The sequence below is a fragment of the Cetorhinus maximus genome, chromosome 2 (assembly GCF_964194155.1).
Source record: "Cetorhinus maximus chromosome 2, sCetMax3.hap1.1, whole genome shotgun sequence".
In the NCBI taxonomy this organism is placed as follows: Eukaryota; Metazoa; Chordata; class Chondrichthyes; order Lamniformes; family Cetorhinidae; genus Cetorhinus; species Cetorhinus maximus.
Genome location: NC_135880.1, coordinates 35,478,810 through 35,500,368, shown reverse-complemented (window position 1 = coordinate 35,500,368; position 21,559 = coordinate 35,478,810). Strand labels below are relative to the sequence as shown.

Below are 21,559 nucleotides of genomic sequence, written 5' to 3'. Positions count from 1 at the left end.
TTCAGGGGAGGTTCACTAGATTGATTCCAGAGATGTGGAGCTTGTCTTATGAGGAGAGATTAAGCAGTTTAGGCTTATACTCGCTAGAGTTTAGAAGGATGAGAGGAGATCTAATTGAGGTATATAAGATGCTAAAGGGGATAGACAAAGTAGACGTGGAGCGGATGTTTCCCCTTCTGGGGCATTCTAGAACGAGAGGCCATAGTTTTAGGCTAAGGGGTGGTAGATTTAAATCAGAGATGAGGGGGAATTACTTTTCTCAAAAGGTCGTGAATCTGTGGAATTCACTACCTCAGAGTGCAGTGGATTCCGGGACGCTGAATAAATTTGAGGAGGAGATAGACAAATTTTTAATTAGTAACCGGTTGAAAGGTTATGGGGAGAGGGCGGGAAATTAGAGTTGAGGCCGAAATGAGATCAGCCATGATTGTAATGAATGGCGGGGCAGGCTCGAGGGGCTGAATTGCCTACTCCTGCTCCTAGTTCTTATGTTCTCAGAACAATTGTCCTATTTAAATAACCCCAGTAGCAAACTTTTTTGTGAGGTTTTTTTTTTTAAGAGAGAGGTTCCTTATTATTACACACTCGCCCTGGAAGTTTAAAACACAACGTCTGCTGGTTTGGGAACCTTCTCTGTCCCTACTTAAATCCTGATAGGTGTCTGCTAACCAGACCTCTGGTTCAGGCCCCGCAATTCCCTTTAATTTTGGTAGGGCCTTGCCTTGACTTCTTTAAACTCCACTGGCCTGGTTTTGGTTTCTTTAGCATTTATGGGCTCTATCCTGACCCCTTTTACCGTTGAAAGATCTCTCCTGACCTCTGGAAAGTCCTCTGGTTTTCCTTCAATGTCCCTTATCCTTACTGGTTCTATTGCCCTCTGTAGGACATTAGGGATTTCTTCAGCTCTCTGCAGCCAAATAGAAGTTTTCTGGCTCCCCAGTCTCCATGGACTGTATTTGACCCTCTGGGCATAGTACCCGGTGCCCCACCAAGTCATTTCCCAACAATAGGTCCATTCCCTTTATGAATAACCCCGACCATCACTATACCAATGACCCACTTGCTCTGCCGGTGAATTTTTATTAGGGGAACCTTTAAACAGGTGCCAGTAAGCCCTTTTACTAGCACTGTGGTATCTGTCCTGCTTTTGGGTGGCAAAACCGCAACCTTTGCTATAAGCAGTGTTTAAAAACACTCTATGCCTCTGAAAACGGTTATTTATTTTCTTGGAGCTTGTGATGCAAAAGGAGTCATTTCCCTTTTATGAAAGGAGGCTTGTTAGGTATTTTGTCTTATCCTTGTCCCATTGAATCTAGGCTTAGTAATTTCAAGGCTACAGACACGGTTCTGACAGCAGCTCCTCCTATTGGTTTCTTGATGAACTAACAGATTTCCCAGGCTTGCCGCACTGGAAGTGAGCAAAGCGTGCTCCTGCTGATTTACTTTCCATGTTCTTTCTTTTTAAAGTTGGGGATTGATCTGTGCTGTCTACCCTACTCTCCTTTCCTCTGAAGTCTATTTCTGTTCCATCTGTCTCCTCCTTATCTCTCCCTTGTTGGTAATAGTTACTACATTCAAATTTGTTTTGGCTTAGGTGGTCTGTGGGTTAAATTGTAGTCATCAGCCACGATAGCCACATCTTTGACTTTGCAAACCCTTTGTTCCCTTATGTGAGTTTTGAAGCTGTATGGGAGACAGTTTTTAACTCCTCTGGCAATACTATTTCTCTTAACCCTTCGCAGGTGCTGTGAATTTTTAGAGCTCAGACCCACCAGAGAAATGCTAGCCATTTAATTCTCTCAAATTCTGGAAAAGTCTGCGGGGGCTTTTTATGGGAGTTCTGGAATTGTTGGTGGTATGCCTCCAGTATGAGTTCATAGACATTGAGAAGAGCAGCCCATGTCTGATCATAATTGGCAGAGCTCTGAGCAGCCAGCATGGAATAAACCTCAAAGGCCATTCCTACTAGCTGACGTTGTATCAGGGGTGTCCAAAACTCTGCTGGCCATTGTAACTGAGCTGCCAAGTCTCTCGAAGGCTGTCCAGCAAATCTCCACATCCTCCTCATCAAACTTAGAAACAAATCGGGAATTCGTTAGGAAATCAAAATTTGCCTCTGGGCTAAGGGTATTCAAATTACCACTAGGTAAAGTCAGATTCTCCCTAGCTATTGCAATCTGTCTCAGTTCCCGATCTTTCCATGCTTGTTCTATGTTTAAGGACACTATTTTTGGCCACATTAAGTCCTCCTCTTGCATAAATGTTTTCACATCGAAAGTAGCTATCTTATTTTCTATTGTCAGTACTCACAGAGCTTAATGCTGTAATCCCTTCTGTTTTGTTTCAACATTTTTGGCTTTATGTTACTTTTCCCTTCTGTTTCCAATTCCTTTTAAGTCACATTTGCTTGTTTTCAATGGATTTTATCCTGGACTGCAACACCCAATTTTGTCACGGACAAAATTTATGCGACAAAAGCCTTATTCTAAAATGGAGAAGTTACAAATGACACCTACCCATTGTGGAGGTAAGCTCGACAATCTTTACTGGTTTTCACATTGATCATCAGGATGAAGAAAATGAAGAAGAATATGGCCATTCCGAAGCAAACCTTATAAACAGCAGAGTAGCCAACAAGCCTTTCACAATCAGCACCCGCCTGAATAGTTTTACAAAACTCTCCATAAAAGGTAACCTGGAAAAAGAGTCAAAATACATTGTCTGATCAACCACCCCTATAATTCACGTTATTTATTCAGTTTTTAAATTATTTCAGAGAATGTGGGTGTCATTGGCAAAGTCAGAATTTATTGCCCATTTCTAATTGCCCTTGAGAAGATGATGGTGAGCCGCCTTCTTGGTGCAGTCCGTACGCTGTAGATACGCCCACAGTGCAGTTAGGAAGAGAGTCCCGGGATTTTGAGGGAATGGGAATATGGTTCCAGGTCAGGGTGATGTGTGGCTTGGAGGGAAACTTTCAGGTTGTGGTGTTCCCATGGGTCTGTTGCCCTTGTCCTTCTAGGTGGGTAGAGGTCACAGGTTTGGAAGGTGCTGTCGAAGGAGGCTTGATAAGTTGCTGCAGTGCATCTTGTAGATGGTACACACTGCTGCCACAGTGGTGGTGGAGGGGGTGAATGTTTAAGGTGGTAGATTGGGTGCCAATCAAATGAGCTGCTTTGTCCTGGATGGTACCGAGCTTCTTGAGTGCTATTGCAGCTGCAGTCATCCAGGCGAACTGTGCTTTCCATCACACTCCTGACTTGTGCCGTGTAGATGGTGGACAGGCTTTGGAGTGTCAGGTAGAGAGTTGCTCATCGCAGGATTCCCAGCCTCTAACCTGCTCTTGTAGTCACAGTATTTATATGGCTGGTCGAGTTCAATCTTTGATCAATGGTAACCCCCAGGATGTTGATAGTGGGGGATTCAGCAATGGTGATACCATTGAATTCAAGGGGAGATGGTTAGATTCTCTCTTATTGAAGATGGTCATTGTGTGGTGAAAATTTTACTTATCAGCTCAAGCTTGAATATTGCCCAGGTCAGGCTGCATTTGGACATGGACTGCTTCAGTATTTGAGGTGTCGCGAATGGTGAACATTGTGCAATCATCAGAGAACGTGCCCAGTTCTGATCTTATGATGGGAGGAAGGTCATTGATGAAGGAGCTGAAGATGGTTGGCCCAGGACACTACCAGGACACTAGGTGTCAATGGCACCTCCATCACTTTGCTGATGATTCAGAGTAGACGGATAGGGAAGTAATAGGCTATATTGAAATTGTCCTGCTTTTAGTGGACAGCACATACCTGGGCTAGTTTCTGGCTATTGCTGGATAGATTTCAGTATTGTAGCTTAACTGGAACAGCTTGACTAGGAGCCTGGCTAGTTCTGGAGCACAAGTCTTCAGTACTGTTGCCAGATTATTGTCAGGGCCCATAGCCTTTGCAGTATCCAGTGCCTTCAGCCATTTCTTGACATCACATGGAGTGAATCGAATTAGCTGAAGGCTGGCATCTGTGATGCTGGGGACCTCCGGAGGAGGCTGAGATGAATCATCCACTCGGCACTTCTGGTTGAAAATGACTGTAAATGCTTTAGCCTTATCTTTTGCACTGATGTATTGGGCTCCTTCATCATTGAGGATGGGGATATTTGTGGAGCCTCCTCCTCCAGTTGGTTGTTTAATTGTCCACCACCATTCACGACTGAATGTGGCAGGACTGCAGAGATTAGATCTGCTCTGTTGGCTGTCTTAACTCTGGCTAGTACATGCTGGTTCCTGTGTTTGGCATGCAAGTAGTCCTGTTTTGTAGCTTCATTAGGTCGACACCTCATTTTTTAGGTATCCCTAGTGCTACTCATGGTATGCCCTGCTGCACTCTTCATTGAACCAGGGTTGATCCCGGGCTTGGTGGTAATGGTAGAGTGGGGGATATGCCAGGCCATGAGGTTACTGATTATGGTTGAGTACAATTCTGCTGATGCTGATGGCCTACAGTGCCAGTTTTGAGTTGCCAGGTCTGTTTCAAGCCTATACCATTTAAGCACAGTACCATACAACATGATGGGAGGGGTATCCTCAATGTGAAGATGGGACTTCATCTCCACAAGGACTGTGCGGTGGTCACTCCTACCAATACGGTCTTGGACAGTTGCATCTGTGACAGGTAGGTTGGTTAGAACAATGTCAAGTATGTTTTTTCCTCTTGTTGGTTCCCACATCATCAGCCATAAGCCCAAGTCTAGTAGCTATGTCACTCAAGACTAGCCTGCTTGGTCCGTAGTGGTGCTACCGAGCCAATCTTGGTAACAGACACTGATGTCCTTCACCCAGAGTACATTCTGTTTCCTTCCCATCTTCAGTGCTTCTTTCAATTGGTGTTCAACATGGAGGATTACTGGTTCATCAGCTGAGGGGGCGGGTGGGATTGGTGGTTGGTGGTAAACATCAAGTGGTTTCCACAGTCAATGCTGAGGACTCCCAGGGCAACTCCCTCCCAACTGTATATCACTGTGCCGCCACCTGCACCATGTTGGTCCATCACACAGCACTATGTCTATGGCCAGGGAAGATTCCATCCAAACCATCATGGCCAGGACCTAAAGGATATGCACGGAACAATAAACAGCTCCAACAAGGGAATCAAATGATAAGAACATGCAACAGGGTTATAGTATGATGGGGTGCTAATATTGTCATGTTTGCTCCCCAGGGTTAATAAAAAGCTATCACCTAGGGAACAAACAATAAACTGTAGCAAATGCTACAAATGCTAAAACGTCATTGTTCATTTACAATGGGGAGCTGCAGTTTGCACACCCATTATTTGACAGTGTGCTAATCCTTGCTTACAAGCTCTGTAATGTTCTCAAGACATTTACCAGCTCACATTCCAAAAAATAAGTGGGAGGTTCAAGCTGAATTTTGAAGCATTAATGCAGCTTTGGTCTTGAACTGACTGTGTTGAATGTAGACAGTGCTGAATAATTAATCCTTTATCATCCCGAAACTATGAATTCCCAATAGATGAACACTTCCAAATTGGAATGGGATAGCCCTTAGAATACTGAGAGTGCCTTGTGGTTCCAAACAGGTGTGCAAGTTCTTTTTCATATAAAGATGAACAATTCTCTGAGGGAGCCACATTAAACAGGACACTCTCCACACACAAATTTTACTGCTATGTTATGCCCTCTCACTCTAGTTAGTAGGTAAACAAATTCAGGATTTTCTAAAATGAAACACAGTTCAGTAAGAGTCTAAAATGAGGTTTAAACTCCATTGAACAAAATCCAAAACAGTGGTCACGAGTACAGTGTGGCGGTGCAGTGGCTGCATCGCTGGACCAGTAACCTGGGGAACACAAGCTCAAGTTCCACCTTGGCAGATTGACAATGCGATTTCAGTTTAGAATTTTTTAAAAAATCGAAAAATGAGAAAAAAATCTGGCATTAGTGAAAGTGGCCATGAAGCTGCTGGACTGTCCTTAGAAAAGCAAATTGGTTCATTAATATCCTTCAGGGAAGGAATAAATCCTGAGACTTCAGTGAACCACTTCAAACATTATGTGATCAATTTGGATTCTATAGAATGTATTCAAGTTGTACAACTTCCATATTTTCGATCTGAGTCAGTATGTATGTTTATAAATAAAAAATCAAATCTACAGAGGTGTGTATAAAAAACAATAATTCTAACTGATGCTAAATCTACTATCTTGCAATTCAGCATTTATTGGAGGTGAATGTGGTTACAGACGGTGCAGGTAAACGTCAGCACAGCAAGTGGCAATTTATTGCGGAGTTAGTCTTAAAGACACACTGGCATGATTGGTTACTTACATGCGTCTTCAACGCTTCACCCACGGTTGGCGACAACATGAGGAAGCAGACAATGGTTCCCAGAATGTGGTAGAGAGTATACATGACTCGGGTACTCGTGGAGGTTTTAATATTGGGGCAGCAGCTGCAGCAGAGAGAGCAATCGTTGGAGCCACAACAGCAGGCCAGCTGTGGGTAGAAAGAAGAAGAAAGTTTTTAATAACTTATTGAACAATTGATTACATCAGTTGCAAACCTGAATCAGTTCTTCACAAGATCAATTCTGATGAAGTCAGCCATTTGGCCCATTGATGTTCTGATTTATCACCTAATGTATTTGCAGGGGGTGTATTGCTTTGTCACAAGTTTCACTCACTGGTACAACACTTTCTGGAAAAATGCACAACATCTTAGCTTTTAATTTCCATCAATCTGCTTTAACATGCCCTGTCTCATGGCAAAGTTAACACGCCGGTAGCCTCGAACAAAGCTTATCTCCCACACTGTCTTTTTCCAAGCCTGAGAAGCATCTGTCTTTTCATTTCTGTTCTCCCCTTCAGGGTAATTAGTGTTCTGCTCACTATCACTTCTCTTACCTCTCCAGCTTCTCGGTGGGTTTGCAAACAAAGGTTTGCTATCATCTTTGTGCTTGTGGGATAGTTCATAACCATCAGCCATTAGAGCAGCCTCTCTTATTTTAGAGATTCTACAGTCGTCTAGGTGGGATGCGACTTTTAAATTCTTCCATTAACATGCCTCTAAGGTTTTCAAAATCTTGCTGAAGTTTCACAGTTCTATACCAATGTGTCCAGCCTTTTCACTTGAGGGGCCACGTTTCAGTCTTTTTTGTCAGTCACCGGCATGGTGAACAGATCTGGGGGGAAAAATTAAAGCCACTTTGCGTTGTGGGGGACAGGAGTGTGCAGACGAGACAAGACTGTAGAAGTAGAGGTATGGGGAAGGCCGGGCCTTAAGACGGTGGGATGGGGGTGGGGGTGGGGGTGGGGGTAGGGGAAGGGCCATAAGACCAGGGAGCTGGAAGGTAGGGGTGTGGTGATGAGACTGTAAGGGGTGAGGTGAGGTGAGGACAGGACAAGACTGCAAGGGGAGGCAGGGGGTTGCAGAAGATATCGTATGAGTTGAGGGTGACTCTCCCCACTTCCTCTTGCCCCTGCCTCTCTGTCCTCTCCCTCCCTCCGCTGCCTCTCTCTCCTCCCTCCCCTGCCTCTCTCTCCCCTCCCTCCCCCCAATCTCCCTCTCTCCCCCCACTCCTTCACTCCTTCCTCTCTCTCTCTCCCCTCCCTCCCTCCTTCCTCTCTCTCTCTCTCCCCCTTCCCTCCCTCCTTCCTTCCTCTCTCCTCTCCTTCCCTCTCTCCCCCCCACCCTCCCCTCTCTCTCCCCCCACCCCTCCCCTCTCTCTCTTATTCCTCTCTCTCCTCATCCTCCTTTCCCCTCCCCTCCCTCCCCCCATTCTCCCTCCCCCCACCTCTCTCCCTCTCCCTGTCCTCCCTCCCTCTCTCTCTCTGCCCTCCCTCCCCCCCTCTCTCTCTCTCTCTCTCTCTCTCCCCCTCCCCCTCCACCCCCACCCCCCCCCCACCCCCCCTCTGGTCTCCCTCCTGCTCTCTCTCTCTATCCCCTCACTGCTTTCTTCATGGCCATTTTCTGGACTGTTCCACCCCTTATTCACAATCCCTATCCCACTCACTAACCTGGTCCCAGCAGCATGGACCTGGCCCCTGTGCCCCCCCTCCATCTTAAAATATCGGAGTCAGGAGAAGCTGGTGGGAAGATCCACGAATATTTGAAGAAATTCAAATTTTAAAAAGGTAACTCATTGCATGGTTCCTTCCATTTTTTAAGTGGATCATCACGGTGGTTGGTGGGCTGGATACAAACCATTGGGGGGGGGGGCGCAGTATGGTGGACAACCTACTTTATACTATTTACCAAATAACATTTCTTTTATTCGAGCAAACTTCACAAAAGTCGGATTGTGTCTCTTCCTCAGATTTCTAAACTTTTGTCTGCAACTAACTCATACCCAGAGACTTGGGGGGTGAGCCCAAAGTCAGCTTGGCTGGAAGTGGATGCAAAACCCACTCTCGGCCGAGTTTGCCTTGCCAACGTGATCTTACGCTGGGTGGCCAATTAAGGGCCGCCCAGCGTGAAGCACGGGTGCCGAGTGTGTGGGGGTGGGAACAATGGGGACCCAGCAGCTCCCTAAAGGCCACCAGGAGTTTTGGGGGAGGCCAAGGGAGCTGTCTGGAAGCAATCCAACAAATGTCCCGGTGTCCAGACATGGCCTCGGCGCCTGGTGGTCATGGAAGGCGGGAGGGCAAGTCAGATGGGCACCCTGCCCCCTGTTTCTCAGAGGAGTGCCTGGGAGTGCTGGTCATGGAGGTCAGTGCCAGCCAGCATATCTTAATGCCCAGGGACAGCAAGAGAAGGCCGCCCCCCACCCCCCCGACCAAGAAGGCCTGGGCAGGGGATGCTGCCCAGGTCAGTGGGCACGAAATAGTGCGCTGCACGCGGCTTTAGTGCTGCAGAAGGTTCAATGATTCGCTGCAGTCAGCAAGGGTAAGTGCAGAGTTGGCATGGACCTGTGTGGAAAACTAGTCCAGTGCCCGTTGCTCAGAGCGTTAGGAGTCTAAGAGTGTGTATGTCAACTGGCACTGAAACCTGCCCTGCCAAGGCTGGGATGTCAGCACAAGTCACCTCAGTGTATTGCAGGGTGAGATCTGCTACAGTGATGTGGCCCGCCTAATGCCCGGGTAGGTGGTTGGTGGTGGGGGGGGGACCAGGAAAGGACCTTCCGGGAGGCAGGGTAATAATGAGGCTATTTTTTCCCCATCAGGAGAAGAGCAGTCATAATTCTGTGGAGCGCCGCAGAACGGGTGGAGGAGTGCCAAATCTGTGTATCCTCACCAAGCATGAAAGCGATGCACTGGAGCTGGAATGCCATGGCCAGCTCATTGCTCCGGTCGCAATGAGGTGGGGGTCTCGGATGAAGGTAAGAGTGCAGTTGACAGATGTGTTTACGGTGGGTACTGGAAACATAATGGGCTCCTCTCATCAGAACTGAACTGTCGTAGCCAGAGAGCCCATTGAAGCTCCAATGCAGATGGCACCATGCAGCAGGACTCCACTGTCTCCTCAGTCACTATGCATGCTAGGTGGGCTTTGATGATTGAATGTACTGACCTTTTTCTTCCTCCCACCGATGCGCCATCCGCAGGAGCCGCCTGCGACCCCGAGGAACCCGCATTGAGCTCTGAGGAAGACATCACGCCTACCCCAGCGTCTCACCGTCTCTCTGAACCAGGCACCAGCGCAGATACTCACACATCGGTGGGCATTAGTTCTTCGGCTCCGCGAGTAATGCACAGTGGTGAGGTCACATTACATTTGCATGAGGAGCTGACAAGAGGCAGCGAGGTCCCAGGGAGCCAACAGTGGGAACACAGCTGGAGACCAGGGCTATGCTGCTTCCGAGGCAGATGATGAGCCTCTGGTGGCAGATGCTGGACGTCCAGCAGGATGCACAGGGAGAACTGGTGGAGGCCCAAGAGGATCTGCATGCCATGGTCTCCATCATGGAGGAGTCCATGCAGAGCATGAGTTCTGCGTTGACTCTTAACACTGAGCGCACAGCCTCCTCCACGGAGACAGTGGCGACTCTCATGGAGAGGCAGCTTCAGGAGCAGACTCAGGGATTCCTGGAGTTGCACACGGACCTGCAACCCCTCGCACAGGCAATGACTTCAGGTGGTCACTGCCAGTATGAGAGGTGGATGAGGCACCTAGTCTCTCTGCTGGGTGCCTATCCATCAATAGCGAGCAGGGAGGTGCAAACGCACCTCACACTTGCAGACAAGCTGCCTGTTGTCACTGTGGGGCCCCTCTCAGGGCACCCTGGGCAAGGGCACCAGCTCCTCTACCCTTCTGCCAGTGATTGCTGCATCTAATATTGCTGTGACGACTGAGGTGTGCCCAGCCATGGGCTGGATGCACCCTCCCAGGCAGAGCCTACTCAGGCTCTGGCAGCCAGAGGATAACCGCCAAGGTAATCAGGGCCACCAGAGTCAGCAGGCTGCCTCCAACACCACTGTCAGTGAGGGGGGGCACCAGGATGCAGCATCCGCAGACATAAGTTGAAGGCACCTTGAGCACAGTAGGAGCGTGTCACGGGTGACACTTTTTGCATTAATTATTTTGACTCGTGTTAGGGATGGACACTTCTTGTTCTTTGTTTATTCATGTGAAGTAACATTAACATTTGTTGACTGGATGGTATGAATAGTGCCAGATGCAGCACAGGCTTGTAAAAGTATGGCATTGCGCAGTGCTGGCATACTGGGTTGGGTTCTCATTTAGTGATTGTTAGTAAAGGAGACAGTGCCACTGGCTTGACGAGGCATCGATGCCTTGGATGCCTAGCAGAAAGTTCACTGGAGCAAAGCATCCCTGGTATCCCTGCCTCCATGAGGGTTCCTGTCCTCTGCCTCAAGGTCCTCACCCCGCGCCTCCCCAGGCTCTTCCTCTGAGCCATCACTCGAGTCATCTTCCGTCGCCTGTGGCATTTCCTCGCATTGCTCAGCCTCAAGTGGGTCCCCTCTTGCCAGAGCCAGGTTCTGCAGGGCGCAGCATGCGATGACTATGAGGGAGAGACACTCTGAAGGATACTGCACTGCTCCCCCTGACCGGTCCAGGTATCTGAAGCGCATCTTCAGCTACCTGATGGTCCTCTCCACCACCACCCTTGTAGAGGCATGACTCCTGTCGTATCTCTCCTCGGCCTCAGTTCTTGGGTGACGGAGTGGGGTCATCAGCCACCTCTTCAAGGGATAGCCCCTGTCACCCAGGAGCCATCCATCCACTTGTGCAGGAGCCACGAGCAGCCTTGGTACCTGTGAGAGCTGCAAGATGTAAGCGTCTTGTGAGCTCCCAGGGTAACGGGCACAAACCTGGGGAACCTGTGTCCTGTGGTCACAGACGATCTGAACATTCGTTGAGTGGAACCGCTTTCTGTTTACAAAAGTTCCCAGCTCACCTGATGGCCACCTGAGTGCAATCTAATTCACCCTGGATGCAGGGGAACCCAGCCCTCGCAGTGAAGCCTCATGCTGTCTCCACCTGGTCCATCCAGAACTGGATGAACGTGCGGGTGTGTTGAAAGATAGCATCAGTCATGAGCTTGACGCAACTGTGTGCAGCCAATTGAGAAACGCCGCACAGGTTCCTCACTGAGCCCTGAAAAGAAGCGGAGGCAGAGAGGTTGAGGGCCACCGTGACCTTCAAAGCCACCGGCATGGAGTGTCTGTCCACGCAGTTGGATGTGATTTCTGGACCTATCATATGACATATTGCTGTCTCTGTGTCCCTAGAGAGGCAGAGTCTCCTGCCGCACCAGACCCCAGACATCTGGAGGTAGTTGGGGCGCTGCCTGGACACTCTAGATGCCGGGTAGTGGTGTCTTCAGCATGCCCTCCTGCCTTGGCCTCCCTGCTGGTCCTGCACCAACTGAGCCTGTGCCCCTCCTCTTAAAGGTCTGTCCCTGGGACACTGCCTGGGCCCACCTGGTCTCCTCTCCCTCCCTTCCTCTTCAGAGGAGGTTCCACCAGCACAATACACTATCTCCTTAAGATGGGATGCAGTGGAGCAATGCCTTGAAAATGAAGGAGTGTTGTGCTGCAATACTTAGGGGAACCTTCCAGGGAAGATGAGGACTTGAGATGCTGAAATGCAGGCTTGATAATCAAACGAGATGCCAAGAAACTCTGGGACAACTCTGTACTCACACAGCAAAGAACTGGCAATGACAGAGAAAGTGCTGCTTCTCCGGGGGGTTTTTATATCACCTGTGGATGAGGAAATGATTAAAACTTTAATTCCGCTCACCTAAAAATCACACGGGCGACATAAAATCGGAGTTAATAGGCTTTTTAATGACCTTTATTGGCCCTTTAATAGGCGGCAGGCACTGCTCCAACTCCCACGCGCGTCCACCAACCTCAATATTGCATGCATGTACAATGAAGTCGGGATGCACTTCCAATGTCTTTTCGCACAATTTTATGTGCGTTCGGGTCGGGCACGCGGCCAACCTTGGAACACAAGATTCAGGTCATAATCTGTGGACCGTTCATCCAAAGAAGTGTCAAAAAAACCTCCAACACTTTCCCTACCAAAACACTTTGTAATAAAATTGTCCAAAGTTCTCTAGGCCATTGTAGCTTTGTAGCAATTTTATCAACTGTTACAAAATACATTTCAACTCCGACCTCACTGAATTTAGGTACTAAGCAAATATTCCTTGCCAAATCAAAACCAGGAGTTAAAGCTGACTGATTGCCAAGTCTCCACGCTACCCCTTTCACATAATCAAAACCTTTTTCGCTCCAGTTCAAATTTTCTGTCTTCCCTCTCTCTTTGTACTTAAAGGCTTTCCTTTGCTCATGCTTCTTGGAATTCTGATTCAAGTTTACACGTCTCACTTCCTTTCTCCTGTTCTTTTTCCTTTATTTCCAGTTCACGTTTTTCATTTCCCTTTCTTTCTTTTACCTTTGAAATTCTAATTCAAGTTGTTTCATTTGCAATTGAATCCTGGCTAACTCAGCCTGCATTTTATCTGGAATTTTTCCTTCCCCCAAGGTTCAGATGTTGTGCCAAAGCATCAACAATTTCTGCCTTTTTGGTGTCTACTTTCAAATCTATTTCCAACTTCTCTGCTATCGCCTTCAAATTAACCATTGTCAACTGCTGCAAAGCATTCAAAGATATGCCTTCTCTTTCGAGGAACACTTCTGTAACAGACCTAGCTATGTTAACCTTTCAACGAATGCAGCAAAAGTCACCACAAAAGAAACTGTGTTTGTTTAAATTCTAGCAAAACCCAGTATATTCATCTCAGTCTGTGGATTCAAAATCCTGTAAGAGCCCCCACTTTGTTAGATCCACGTAGAGACTAATAACTTTTAAAAGGATATTTGAATTTTCAGTTTCTGACTGGAAGGATGACACAACAAGGATTTTAAGTTGAAAGATTTTTACTGTAACAAACAGACTCAAAATAACATTGGCTAAACACTATTGTAGTAGGCAACTTAAACTCTAGACTTCAGAAAAGTATCCCCTATTTAACTTTTAAAACAACCAAAAATCCCCCTCCCCGGGTGATATTTTACTCTGTCCCTTAAGTGAACACTTCCTTCTCCAGGAACCAGGCCAAAGCTATTCCCAGCTCCCAATCGATGGCTTACTACCATTTTCCTTTGCCAGCCAGATAACTTCTAATCCTCAAACTAACTTTCACAGTGAGGGTTACCCTGGAGATTCTTCCCTTTAGCCAAAGTTAGACGAACCTTCCAGCCTTGGTTAAATCCTCACGAACTTGGTCTCTTCAATCTGAGCCCAAGCTGTCTACCTCTCTCTCTCAGGTTCTAGCAGACTGACCTGAGGGGTTCAGGGATATCTTAAGAAAGGCCTGTAAGCTGATACTACAATGACTTTCTATGGTCTGCTCCCTTCTCAAAGCCCATCTCCAAGGCAAGATGAATCAAATGGGCCTTGTATCCAAGTAGATATGCTGATTATCTTCTAAATCCCAACTCCATTCTATCTTGGAATTAAAATTGACATTCCTAACACCTCCCTGTGAGATTAGGAAAATTACAGTCAGTGCAAATGCTCTTCGCATTGTCTACAGGTGTGAACATCATCTTTTTCCTGCTTCAGTACCTTCTTCCTAGTAAAACAACCTGGGCCTCACTGTACTCCAGCATCCTGGCCACCCAAACTTGTTATCATGCAGGATTCAAAGCAGGTCATATGACCTCCCCTTCACTGCTCCATTTTTCCTTAAATTAAACAGACAATCCCAAAACATAACAAATTTATAAACTTCATAATTGTAACATCTCATCTAGAAGAACATGTTATGTATTGATTATGCTTCATCTGAACACGAACTTCTTGACATCAGTCCCTTACTTGCTATTTAATGGTGTGAACCCATGCCCCCTTAGACTAGCCTGAAGTTAATATTGCAAATTGTGACACTAGAGCACTTTTGCAGACCAATAAGTTTAAATCCATCAAAAAGTACAGCAGGCTGAGAAGTTGTGAACCTTAGCTGGTCTTGTTAAATAAAAACAATGTCTGATGCTGTATTTGGAGTCTGAGTTTAAATTCAGTTTGTCTGGTAAGCCCAATTGCCCGTGACTGTGGATTCTGCCTCTTGACCAATATTTGTTCCCCAGTCCAACATCAGGGAAAAAAACAAATCCATAGAACCATAGAAAAGTTACAGCACAGAAGTGGGCCATTCGGCCCATCTTGTCCATGCCAGCCCAAGGACACCCAGGTGCCCTTTCTAATCCCACCATCCTGCACCTGGCCCATAGCCCTGCAGCTTACAGCACTTTAGGTGCAGATCCAGGTACTTTTTAAAAGAGTTTAAAGTTTCTGCCTCTACCACCAACTTGGGCAGCGAATTCCAGACACCTACTACCCTCTGCGTAAAAAAGTTCTTCCTCATGTCCCCCCTACACCTTCTGCCACTTATTGGTCATTCAAAACTCATTAGTGTTTGAAGGATCTTGCAGTGTGCAAAATGAGTCCCGCATTTACTTGCATAACAAGAAGCATCCCACCTCAAAGCAGGCAATCATACAGAAAGCGCTTTGGGACAACCATGAGAAACGTGATACATTTTTATAACACAGTAAGCATTTCTTCAAAGCAAAGCTATGATTCGGTGTCAGAGTTCTGGGGACATCGGCAGAACCATTTTACTGAATCATAGCCTACTGCTGGGAGTCGGAGTTAAACAAAGCTCCAACAGGAAATGGAGAGACAGTTAGAAAAAAACTTACCACTTATTATAGAAGTTTCATCAAAATATAATACTGTCTGTATTTTGATTTTGATTGCAAGAATTATAACTATCACTGTTTAATCAAAGCTATTGGGGAGAAGGCAGTGCACCAGGATTGGATTGACCTAGCAGAACTGCAGACACTGCATTGCAAACTATTATGGCCCAATTGTCTCCTCTCACATTACTCTCTAAGTCATGCAGCTGGTATATAATTTTTGAAACAATAGTAAGAGTTGCTTGTACATACTTTAGACTCTAATGTTGGGAAAATCTGTACTTGTATTTCAGAAAGCCCCAAGCCCCAGTACGTAGATACATGCAATCCTCTCCTCCCTTCTCCTGAGACATTCGCATTAGGCTGTTCTTGCTTAGCTGCCAACATCTTATCACACAGCAGCATCAGTAGAGATCTGGGCACGGGGCACCTGATGCCATGAAATGCAAGCCATTTTTAGATCATAGCCAGTACATGGTCCTGCAGAACTAGAAGGACACATGACATCTTCATTTCAGCTGTGCAGCACCAGGAAAGTTCCATGCTGAGTCTTCACATATAAATAAGCTAATACTAGTATAGACAAATAAAAACATTTCAGAAAGCCACAAATTAAAAACATTTTTGGTGCTTTGCATCCATAGAACAGCAATGAGGGGCGGGGAGACCATTTATTTTCAATTTCTGGTTATTTTTATTTCCATCTTTCTCCACATTATATGCTCACATCAAATATTTGTTTTTGTAATAATTTGTGCATGTAAGAAACACTCTTTCCTTTGAAATAACTTGTATATGTGGATGTTTATTTAAGCATCCGGTTGCATTAATTAAACCTTCCGCTTCCCCTCCCAGCCTTTGCACAAGCTGCCCTGAAGTATGCCAGTGTCCAGTCACATACCAGAGTGGCGGGGTGACCAAGGAATGGGCTTGGAGTTGATGCATCTGTACAGCAGCAAAGGATTCCTCAATAGTTTGTATTTAAGTTTCCACTTGCCTTCCTCACGTTTTCATATTAAATATATTGTGGGGTAAGATGGGGAAAAAAGGGAGTCTTTTTTGGGTTGTTTTGGTGAACTTCTGATAAATATCACATTAGTGGCTTTTATATAGAAGTGAATGGAAGAGGATAAAAATGCAATGGGAGTTAATTAAACTGGCCTATCTAGGTAAAGGCATCATTACTCAACACAATGAGGGGAGGGAGGCATGACATAATAGTGATTTACATAGATCCCTATTTAGAACATAGGAAAGTACAGAACAATCACCAACCATTTAGCTGGAGCCTTCCATGGCCTACATGCAATTTACCCTATAATGGACTCCAACACGCTCATTTAACTCTCACAAGAACAACTTGCATTTATACAGTGTGTGTTTATAGTGGTAAAATGTCCCAAGGTGATTCACAGCAGCTGTATCAAATAATATTTGACATTGAGCCACATAGGGAGATATTAGGGCAGATGACCAAAAGCTTATTCAGGAGGTAAGTTTTAAGGAATTTGAGAGAGGTAGAGAGGCGGACAGGTGTAGGGAGGGAATTCCAGAGCTTCCAGCTAGGCAGCTGGAAGGCTGAAAATTGGGGATGCGCCAGACTTCAGACTCAGAGAAACACAGAGATCTTGGAGGGTTTCAGAGACCAAGCTTTTGCTTATCAACCTAATACCTTTTTATGTGGCTCGGTGTCAAAACTTTTTTATAACGCTCTTATGAAGTGCCTTGGAACATTTCACTACATTAAATGGTACTGTATAAATGCAAGTTATTGTTGATGTTGGTTGTAGGACTGGAAGAGGTTACAGAGATAGGGCGGAAGGAGCACTTGTACACATCCTCCCTGCTCCATCAAGGTAATCACAGATGATGGTCTAGCCCCCATTCCATCTTGTATTCTACTGTTGTGTTAGACAAGGTGGATGGGTTAGCAATGATTCAAAGTTTGAAACAGGAAAACAAAATGACTTTAAACCAGTTCTTTCTTTGTGGCGACTGTCAATACGGAGATATTTTTCCATGTCAAGAACTCACTGTTTATATCTAAATCCAGGTATTTCAGTCAATTATTGCTGAAAAAATAATTTACTTAAAATATGATTTGACATAATAAATGCTGCAATAAATTCTCTTCAGGTTCATTTTCTTTCCCTCGTTCATTTGCAGCAACTAGATTTCCAAGCCCCAAGATGGTCAAATATCTAATAGCAACTCTCGTATGCTAGGTAGAGTGTAGGGAGAGCATCCCAAAGACCCACCCTGCTGAATTTGTTTCTGAACCATGACAATGTTCACCCTGCAAACCAAAGGCAAAGGGAAATTGCACCTGCAAGTGGTCATTTGTACCTATGCACCAGTTTTTAGTAATTTGTGTACGTGGTCTAGTGAAATTGCATTGTAGGTACAGGAGTGAGACAAATGGCCCCTTGAGCCCAACCTACCATTCAGTTAGATCATGGCTCATCCGTATTTATTTACCCACCTTTGTTCCATTTGCCTTGGACTTCTTGCCTGACAAATGCCTATCAATTTCAGGCATCCACATCCTTTTGGGAGAACGAGTTCCGGATTTCCACTACTGTGTGTATAAAAAATGTGTTTCCTGGTTCATTCCTAAATAGCCTAGTTCTAGCTTTACGTTTCTGCTCATTTGTTCTGGATTCCTCCACCAAAGAAAACAGTTTATCTGTATTACCCCATCACATCCTTACAATAACATTAAACGTCTTGATTAGATCACTCTTCAACTGTCTGAACTCAAGGGAAAACAAGCCATCATGTTCATGTAACTTGTCTCCATAATTAACCTTTTAATCTCTGATATCATTTTGTTGATTCGACACTGTATTGCTTCCAAGGTCAACATATCTTTCCCGAGGTTCAGTGCTAAAACTGAGTGCAGTGGGCGGATGTTAAAGATACCGTGGCACTATTTCGAAGAAGAGTTCTTCCCAGTGTCCTGGCCAATATTTATCCCTCAATCAGCATCACAAAAAACAGATTATCTGATCATTATCACATCACTGTTTGGGGGAGCTTACTGTGTGCAATTGGCTGCTGCATTTCATACATTACTACAGTGAATTCACTTCAAAAGTGCTTTTTTATCTGTAGAGTACTTTGGGATGTCTGCTGGTCATGATAGGTGCTATATAAACGTATGTCTTTCCCTTTTACTCCAAATGGAGTCTGACTAGGGTTTTGAATTTCAATCCCTACAAGATAAAGGCCAATATTTCATTAGCCTTTTTGATTACATCTTGTACTTGTGCACCAGTTTTTGGTAATTTGTGTACATGGATACTTAAACCCAAGTGGTGCTCCACAGCACCCAGTCTCTCCCCATTAAGACAATATGTTGATTTGACTTTCTCAGATCTGAAGTGGATCAGCTCACATTCCCCCACATTGAGCTTCATCTTGCATAGTTTTGTCCACTCACTTAGTTGCCTGTGTCCCTTTGTATCTTTCTGTTCCCATTCACGTGACTTATTGTGCCTCCTATCTTAGTGTCATCTGCTAGTTAGAAATATAACTCTCTATTTCTTCAGCCTTCACTGGTATACATCCTGAAAAGCTGACACCCCAGTACAGCTCCTCAGGAAACATCAGCTCCTCAGGGAACACAGATTGCCACATCCTGCCAATTAAGAGAATGAATCCTTTATCCTGACTCTCGCAAACAATTACCAGCTCCTCACAATGTTACCAACTGCCCTCCCCACTCCCAGTTTGAGTAATAATTTGTGCAGAACCTTATCAAATGGTTATAGAGTCCACAGACATTCCCCTGCCCACCATGCCAATGGCCTCCTCAAAACAATTCAACTAGTCAAACATAACCAACTAGTCAAACATAACCAACTCTTCAATCATAGCCTAACCTTCACATATCAGTGCCGATAAAAGCAAAAAACTGTGGATGCTGGAAATCCAAAACAAAAATAAAAATACCTGGAAAAACTCAGCAGGTCTGGCAGCATCTGTGGAGAGGAACACAGTTAACGTTTCGAGTCCGTATGAACCTTCAACATAACTAAGTAAAAATAGAAAAGAGGTGAAATATAAATTGGTTTAAGAGGGTGGGGGAGGGGGGGTGGGACAAGAAGAGCTGGATAGAGGGCCAGTGATAGTTGGAGATAACCAAAAGATGTCACAGACAAAAGGAATAAGAGGTGTTGAAGGTGGTGATATTATCAAAGGAATGTGCTAATTAAGGGTAGAAAGCAGGATGAGCAAGGTACAGATAGCCCTAGTGGGGGTGGGGTGGGGGGAAGGGATCGAAATAGGCTAAAAGGTAGAGATAAAACAATGGATGGAAATACACTTAAAAATAATAGAAGTAGGTGGGAAAAGAAAAATCTATATAAATTATTGGAAAAAACAAAGAGGGGGAGAATCAGAAAGGGGGTGGGGATGGAGGAGAGTTCATGATCTAAAATTGTTGAACTCAATATTCAGTCCAGAAGGCTGTAAAGTGCCTAGTCGGAAGATGAGGTACTGTTCCTCCAGTTTGCATTGAACTTTACTGGAACAATGCAGCAGGCCAAGGACGGACATGTGGGCATGAGAGCAGGGTGAAGTGTTGAAATGGCAAGCGACAGGGAGGTCTGGGTAATGCTTGCAGACAGACCGAAGGTGTTCTGCAAAGCGGTCACCTAGTCTGCGTTAGGTCTCTCCAATGTAGAGGAAACCGCATTGGGAGCAACGAATGCAGTAGACTAAGTTAAGGGAAGTGCAAGTGAAATGCTGCTTCACTTGAAAGGAGTGTTTGGGCTCTTGGACGGTGAGGAGAGGGGAAGTAAAGGGGCAGGTGTTGCACCTTCTGTGGTTGCATGGGAAGGTGCCGTGGGAGGGGGTTGATGGAGGAGTGGACCAGGGTGTCCCGGAGGGAACGATCGATCCCTGCGGAATACCGCCGGGTGGGGGGGGGGTGAAGGGAAGATGTGTTTGGTGGTGGCATCATGCTGGAGTTGGCGGAAATGGTGGAGGATGATCCTTTGAATGCGGAGGCTGGTGGGATGATAAGTGAGGACAAGGGGGACCCTATCATGTTTCTGGGAGGGAGAAGAAGGTGTGAGGGCGGATGCATGAGAAATGGGCCGGACACGGTTGAGGGCCCTGTCAACCACCATGGGTGGAAAACCTCGGTTAAGGAAGAAGGAGGCCACGTCAGAGGAACTGTTTTTGAAAGTGGCATCATCAGAACAGATGCGACGGAGGTGAAGGAACTGAGAGAATGGGATGGAGTCCTTACAGGAAGCGGGGTGTGAAGAGCTGTAGTCGAGGTAGCTGTGGGAGTCGGTAGGCTTGTAATGGATATTGGTGGACAGTCTATCACCAGAAATTGAGACAGAGAGGTCAAGGAAGGGAAAGGAAGTGCCAGAGATGGACCATGTGAAAATGATGGAGGGGTGGAAATTGGAAGCAAAATTAATAAATTTTTCCAGGTCCAAACGAGAGCATGAAGCAGCACCGAAGTAATCATCGATGTAGCGGAGAAAGAGTTGTGGGAGGGGGCCAGAGTAGGACTGGAACAAGGAATGTTCCACATACCCCATAAAGAGACAGGCATAGCTGGGGCCTATGCGGGTACCCATAGCCACACCTTTTATTTGGAGGAAGTGAGAGGAGTTAAAGGAGAAATTGTTCAGTGTGAGAACAAGTTCAGCCAGACGAAGGAGAGTAGTGGTGGATGGGGATTGTTTGGGCCTCTGTTCGATGAAGAAGCGGAGAGCCATCAGACCATCCCGGTGGGGGGTGGAGGTGTAGCGGGATTGGACGTCCATGGTGAAGAGGGCGGTTGGGGCCAGGGAACTGGAAATTGTTGATATGATGTAGGGTGTCAGAGGAATCACGGATGTAGGTGGGAAGGGACTGGACAAGGGAAGAGAGAATGGAGTCAAGATAGCAGGAAATGAGTTCCGTGAGGCAGGAACAGGCTGACACGATCGGTCTGCCGGGGCAGTCCTGTTTGTGGATTTTGGATAGGAGGTAGAAGTGGGCCATCCGAGGTTGGGAGACTATGAGACTGGAAGCTGTGGAAGGAAGATCTCCAGAGGAGATGAGGTCAGTAACAGTCCTGGAAACAATGGCTTGATGTTCAGTGGTGGGGTCATGGTCCAGGGAGGAGAGGTAGGAGGAAGTGTCTGCGAGTTGACGCTCAGCCTCTGCAAGGTAGAGGTCAGTGCGCCAGACAACAACAGCAGCACCCTTGTCAGCGGGTTGGATGACAATGTCAGGGTTGGAATGTCAGTGCCGACTCTGATAAGCTCTCATTCATTCAAGTGCCCAATCGCTCAGATCTCTGATATCAGGTTCCAGTAACTTCCACACAATTGGTGTTCAATTGATGGGTCTGTAGT

General features: G+C 46.1%; 1 protein-coding gene across 1 annotated transcript in view; it reads right to left on the bottom strand.

Moving 5' to 3' along the window:
* The window catches only part of serinc5 (serine incorporator 5), a 90,322-nt gene that overhangs the window by 42,579 nt on the left and 26,184 nt on the right, over nt 1-21,559 (bottom strand). The window contains exons 2-3 of the mRNA XM_078563259.1: nt 6,343-6,510; nt 2,517-2,695 (exon numbers count right to left, since the gene is read on the bottom strand). Coding sequence (XP_078419385.1) covers nt 2,517-2,695; nt 6,343-6,510 — 347 coding nt within the window. The remainder of the gene's footprint in view (nt 1-2,516; nt 2,696-6,342; nt 6,511-21,559) is intronic.